This window comes from Poecilia reticulata, chromosome 9, assembly GCF_904066995.2.
Source record: "Poecilia reticulata chromosome 9, P_reticulata-male-v2, whole genome shotgun sequence".
Classification (NCBI taxonomy): Eukaryota; Metazoa; Chordata; class Actinopteri; order Cyprinodontiformes; family Poeciliidae; genus Poecilia; species Poecilia reticulata.
In genome coordinates this window covers 10,441,322-10,447,321 of record NC_088838.1, presented here as the reverse complement: position 1 = coordinate 10,447,321, position 6,000 = coordinate 10,441,322, and the positions used below count along the sequence as shown (strand labels likewise).

General features: G+C 41.5%; 1 protein-coding gene across 1 annotated transcript in view; it reads left to right on the top strand.

Annotated features, from left to right (window-relative positions):
• The first annotated feature begins 2,170 nt into the window (after positions 1-2,170).
• The window catches only part of LOC103470631 (transmembrane protein 132C), a 163,416-nt gene continuing 159,586 nt past the window's right edge, over positions 2,171-6,000 (top strand). Inside the window, exon 1 of the mRNA XM_081610519.1 lies at positions 2,171-3,612. Coding sequence (XP_081466645.1) covers positions 3,474-3,612 — 139 coding nt within the window. The 5' untranslated portion in view covers positions 2,171-3,473. The remainder of the gene's footprint in view (positions 3,613-6,000) is intronic.

The following is a 6,000-nucleotide window of genomic DNA, read 5'->3' as shown; positions in this document are numbered from 1 at the left end:
TAGAAAATAATAATACAAAAAAATAAATAAATAAATAAAAATTGACCAAAAGGGCACTTGAGGGCAAGGAGCAAAAAGGGCAGGTGCTCAAGCCCCCCCAGCCCCCCCCCCTCCCTCCCTCTGCACGTGCCTGGGTACTGGTGCCTATCTCTAGCAGTCATTTGGCAGAAGGAGGTGTGAACCCTGGAAAGGTCAGGTCCATCACAGCACCCATCAGTGTCAGGTGATGCAAATTAAACTCATACCAGGAACCAAATTGCAAGCGCTTTAACTGCCTAGTTTAGCCGATCTCCATTCTAAATGTTCAAATGTATGTCTAGTGCATTTGAGATATTAATGTCTGGTATATTTGTAAATAAATATAACAAGTAAGTGTTATATTTAAAAACCGTTTGCGGTCTTTAAATATAACTGTATGGTACAAAGCACATCTTTGGCATTTCCACGTAGTATGTTCGAACTCTTGCAGATTTTTCCAAGGCGTGAGCGACTTCAAACCTTTCTTTTTGAACAGACATCAAAGGACAGCTTGCCGACTTAGAGGCGCAGATCTAAAGGAAGCATATGTGAAGACACAGTCCCATTTTTTAATTTTTAATTTTTGGCCTTCCATCATCTCCAAAAGCTCTATTGTCTTTTCAAAATTAACTCCCGTGTCTCTGACTGCACGTCTCTTCGTGCACAGGAAGGAGACGGAGACGGTGCGTGTGAGCTTTTACAGCAGCAAAATGTGTTGATAATTTAGCTGGGGAGATGGACTTACCATGTGCCGTGCTGAAAGAGGGTCAGCTTTTTTAACGACTTGCAGCTACAGACCATGTAACTAAATCCACTTGAGTTCTGCTTGGCACCGGCTCGGCTTTCCGGCAGCTGAATGGGCCTCAGTGTAGCGTGGGCTTCATGGGCTTTGACTGAGTGTCGGGCTCTGGAAGGGGGGCGACTTTTTGGACGTCTGTCAGCCTTTGCGTAAGTGATGTTCCAGTCCATCATTACCGCGAGTGAAGTGACAGCTCTGCATCAACACACTTGTTCCCCGCACCACCTAATGCTTTTTGCAGCTGTATAAGAGGAGCTGTTGTTTCCAGGAACAAATAGCGCACATTTAGGGGGAGGTAAAAGCCTGGGTCCTCAAGGAGGAAAGTGGGAATTTGAAGCAAACCAGCGAGAGAAGCCTAAAATTAGAATAAATGCTTTGGCTCTAAATAGGAAAGAGCAGAGATTGACTTTTACAGTGGCTTGCGATGGTAGTCATTTGCCATTGACTATTTGAGGTTTCGTCAGGCTGCGACCAGAAACTCAACGTTTTTTAAGAAGTTTCCTGTACAAGACCTACACATATATAAAGTGGGAACAAAATTATATGTGGTTTTCAAGAATTTAAAAAGAAAAAGTATAGACTACCTATTTATTCAGCCTCCAGAACTGCTGGTGATTAGAGTCCATTTGTGTGCAATCAAATCGCTCACTGAAGGTACTTTGCTTATGAGAGCTTGAGAGAGCATTAATCAGGGAATTGTCAAAAGATGACTGAAATTTGTCAAATAAAAAAAAAAAAGGGTGGGCTGCTCACACAGGCAGCAGATTGAGCTTGGGCTGTGTTGCAAAGAAGAATGGGCAAAGATTTCAAGCTCCAGATGTGGAAAGCACAGAGAGACGTACTCCAAGCTGTGATATAAGCAAAAGGAGGTTGTATTTCACACAAAACTCCCCACAAAATACTTCAAAAGCATTGGGTGGCTCTTGCTAAAATGTGAATATGCTCAATGGGTAGGAAGACTTTTGCACAGCACTTTACGGTCAGGTTACATTACACTGAGTACAACACCGGCAGACAGCAATGCCGCCATGAAAACACATCCTCGGAAGGATAAGGCTCTGGGTGACTCATCCCATGTTTTTCTGTATTTAGTGTTCATGGATTATTCTTTATCTGTATTTCACCACAGCATCTGGTCTGCTTAAAAATGAAAAAAACAAAACAAAAAAACAAACAAACTCTGAAACTCCTAGTTTAATCAGTCAACAGATTACAGTATAAACAACCTTACTTACTTCAGCTTTTATGAATCCATACGTGACAATTCCTTTAAAAAAAATTTATAATAATAATAATAATAATAATAATAATAATAATAATAATAATAATAAATAAACAGGAATAAAGCAGACGTGGTTGAGACGTCTGTTTTCTGCTGTGAGGATGAACAGAGAGGAGTGGAAAGGACTAGCTCACGTTATGTAGAAAAGAAGGCAACGTGGCTGCTTGTCTTGCAGTTCGATTTCTTTTGATACCACCTTAAAATCTTCACATTTTATTTGTTTCAGTCCACAATCTCCGCATACATACATGCATGCTGCAGTTCCCACACCGCACGGGGTCGCTAGTGACTGCCAAGTGGTGCAGTCATGCAATTGGTTACACATGTCCGATAGCAACTTTTAAAGTCTTTTTTCATTTTGGACGCACATGGGAAGACACTAACGCCACAAAGACAATCACGCACTTCGAAAGTAAAACTGAAAAAAAAAAAAAAAAAAAAAAAAAAAGGTTTAACGAAACGAGTGTTTTCTGCTACGACTAGTCCAAATAGTTAAGATAACAGTTCTCTTTCTTATTTGTGGGATCTGATATCCCCGAAGTGGAAGACGCCTCCCATGGAGCGCCGCTGGCAGATGTTGTCACCACTTCCTTCCCCTCTGCGCTTCTCTCTGCGCGCATTGGACGGGGCTGGCAGCGCGTAAGCTCCCGACTCTGCAGACTGGACTCTATCTGTCCACATAAACACAGAAAGATGAAGCCTTCGAGTCGGACTTTGGCGAAATCCAGGAACGACCCCGGAGCCAAAGACTAATTAGGACTGACAGAGGAAAACACTGGCTCCGGTGCGCGCCGCCGCCGCCGCCGCTGTTGCTGCTGCAATCTGTTGTTGGAGTTGCGCGCGAGAGACTTTTTAACGAAACGACAGGTTGCGAAGGCGTGGACGTATGCTGATCTCGAACTTTTTTTTCCTTTTAATTAACACGTGCACGTTTCGGGATGCCTGGTGCCTCAGTTTGGACTTTACGCACTTCGCCGCAAACAAGTTAAGGATGGCGCGTAACATTCAAACAAACTGAACATCCAAAAAGGAGGAATTGAACATTATTTTTCTCTTTAGTTATTTTTTTCTCCTCGGGATGAGTCGGATGATGTGACAGACTAATTGTGAACATGCATCCGAGCAGGATTTCCTTCATTGTTTTCGACGTCTCCAAGAGTCATGCGGAAGCTTACGCTCCAAACATGCTGAAAAGGTCGACGCAAAGCAGCAAGTTTTCGTTCATGTGATTCATGAATTATCGTTATTATTATTATTATTTTAAGATCAAATCAAGCCTCGTTCAATTTCGCTCAGCCCAGCTTCCGCGTGTGCGCACAAACACCCTGGACGAGGCATGGCACTTATCCCAGGAAATACCCTTTTGAATTTTTTATGGATGTCGGATGGCTTTATGTGTTTAAACTGAGACATCTGGACATGCAGTCACATTTGGAGAGGAATTCCTGCCTTTCCGCAATCCAGAGAAACATGTTGCACATCCTGCTGCTGCAGTCGGTGTTACTTTGGGGCGGTAAGCATCATTTCACTTTATCTGCCTTTTCTCTTGTGGTCCAATGTTCCCATTGTGGATCCCACTGACACACAAAATGCTGTCAAAAAAAAAAAGTTGATAGTACTGTTCCCCCACGTATGTGTGGTGAAGTGAGACTCTGTTCTGGAGGGTCAATATCTTACCAGAGACACACAGGTTGCAATGCATTATGTCTAAATATTTTCTCTATATAAATCTGTGCTGCATGAATGCACACCCTGTCAATGGAGTTCACATCTTCTCAGTCAGATCTTATGAAGTTGGTTTCATGTGCACCTCTCACCCACAGCAGCTCTGACCTTAAATAACATTTTTCTCATGAATAATTCACCATGACAGAGATTATCTGGTGCCACAGAGTCACTCAGGCTTTATTAACTCCTGGCTTCTCAAATCATTTCAGCAAAAAAAAAAAAAAAATCACCTCAGATCTAAACTGTTGTATAAGGAAACTTCCAGCTCAGACAGACCTCGACGCGGAGGCAGCAGCTGTAGGCAACGATCTGCTTTTAAGAGTTCTTGCCAACGTGAATGATTAGGCTTAGGCTGGATTTTGTTTGTTTCAAACCAAGTGACATTGCACCAGTCAATTAGTGCTAGAAGCATGAGAACAACAGCATCTGTTTTGGCTGCTTAGCTGGCTGCATGCACAGCAGAGATCTGAGGGCAGCTGGTGGTCTGGCTAATGAATCTGTGCTTTCCTGTGGGAGAAGGCTTTGACTTAAAAAGGCTTCTTGGGAATATGATCCTCTCAATTAATGTGATTATTTCTCCTCCCGATAGTACCTGACTCTTCAGCTTTCTTTGTTATCAGGATTAAGACATATTGATGTTGACATTTAAAAACAACAACAACAAGAAAAAGGTTGGTGTTTTACACTGAGACCTCAAGTACTTCTTTAATTGCTCGAATGCCTACAGCTCTTCCTGCTTCCGCTGCTGCTGACTCAAATGGACAAAATGCTCATATAGATTCTCTGCTAGGATTAAATGATGGGTTTTCTAAAAAAAAAAAAAAACATTCTCCAGCTGAACATTTCTAAACATTTCATCCACACCTCCAAATTTGGAGTTTAATTGACGGGACCTCTGTTTGTGAAAGGCACGTGATTCATTGCTTTGCTTTGAAAAGTGTGGCAATGATGGCTGCCTAATGCCAAGGCCCTCTCTCTGTAACCAGATGCGGCGTGATCCTAATTGAGCTTTGCTTGTCACAAACCCCCAGGGTCCCACTTCTCACAGTAAAAAGTGATGAAAATTGATAATACGGAGCAGGAAACGGCAGGTTTGCTCGAATAATGTTGATGCAGCATAATGAGGCCGTAACCAGGCGGAGGAATCTGGCAATTTGGACAACAACAACAAAAAACCCTCTTTGTTATAAGAAGCAGAAATGTTACCAGGGTCGGTGAGTTAGCATTTTTTTTAATTGGGTAAAACTTTCTGGAGTAAGATTAATAATGTCATTCCAATTAACCAAATTACAAATAGACCTATTGTGTCCCCCTATAAGGGACATATACATTTTGTTCTGGTATAAATAAATGAATACCTAGGTGTATTTTGTTGCTGTTTCATGGGATATATTAAGAGAGAGTGGTGCATATTAGTTTTGAGGAAGGGAAATGATGTATACATTTGTGTTTTCTTTTTTTTTTTTTTTTACAAATGCAAATGTGGAAAGTGCAGCATGCATTCATAACAGATCAATTTACTCCAATACCCCTAAATAAAACCCATTGCAGACATTGCAGATTCACCTACTGCAGCCAACTTTTGTTGATCTTTAATATCAGTGTAGACACAATTGTCCTGGCCTTTTGGCGATGGCAGTTATGGGAATGCACAACCTGTTGAAAGACTTAAAAACATAGAAAAAGTTTTAAGATGAAACGTAAAATGAACTGGAATCAGTGAATAAAAGCTGAAAAAATATCTGAAGCAAGAGTTTGAAACAACTGTTCAGACTGTCTCCATTAATTCTGATTGATATTAAGGTAATTTGCGAAGCAGAATGGGAGGGGAATCAGTCTCTAAAAGTGCAAAGCTGGTAGAGACATATCTGAGATGACTTGCAGGAAAAGCTGGTTCTACAAAGTATTAACTCAAGTGGGAGTGAATACGAATGCATACTTTTCAGATTTTTATTTTAGAAATATAGAACGTCATGCTTCCTTTTACCTCTTCTCTACGTTATGTTAGTCTACCACATAAAATGCCAATATAAAGAAGAATCCTATATGTCTGGCAGTGAGACATCTCAGCGGTGTTTTCAGGAGGAACGTCCGCTATCTTCTCCCTTTGCCTAACCCTTGAACCCGAGAAGGAACAAAAGTGGAGTGAAACCAGTCTGCGTTGTTACGTTGT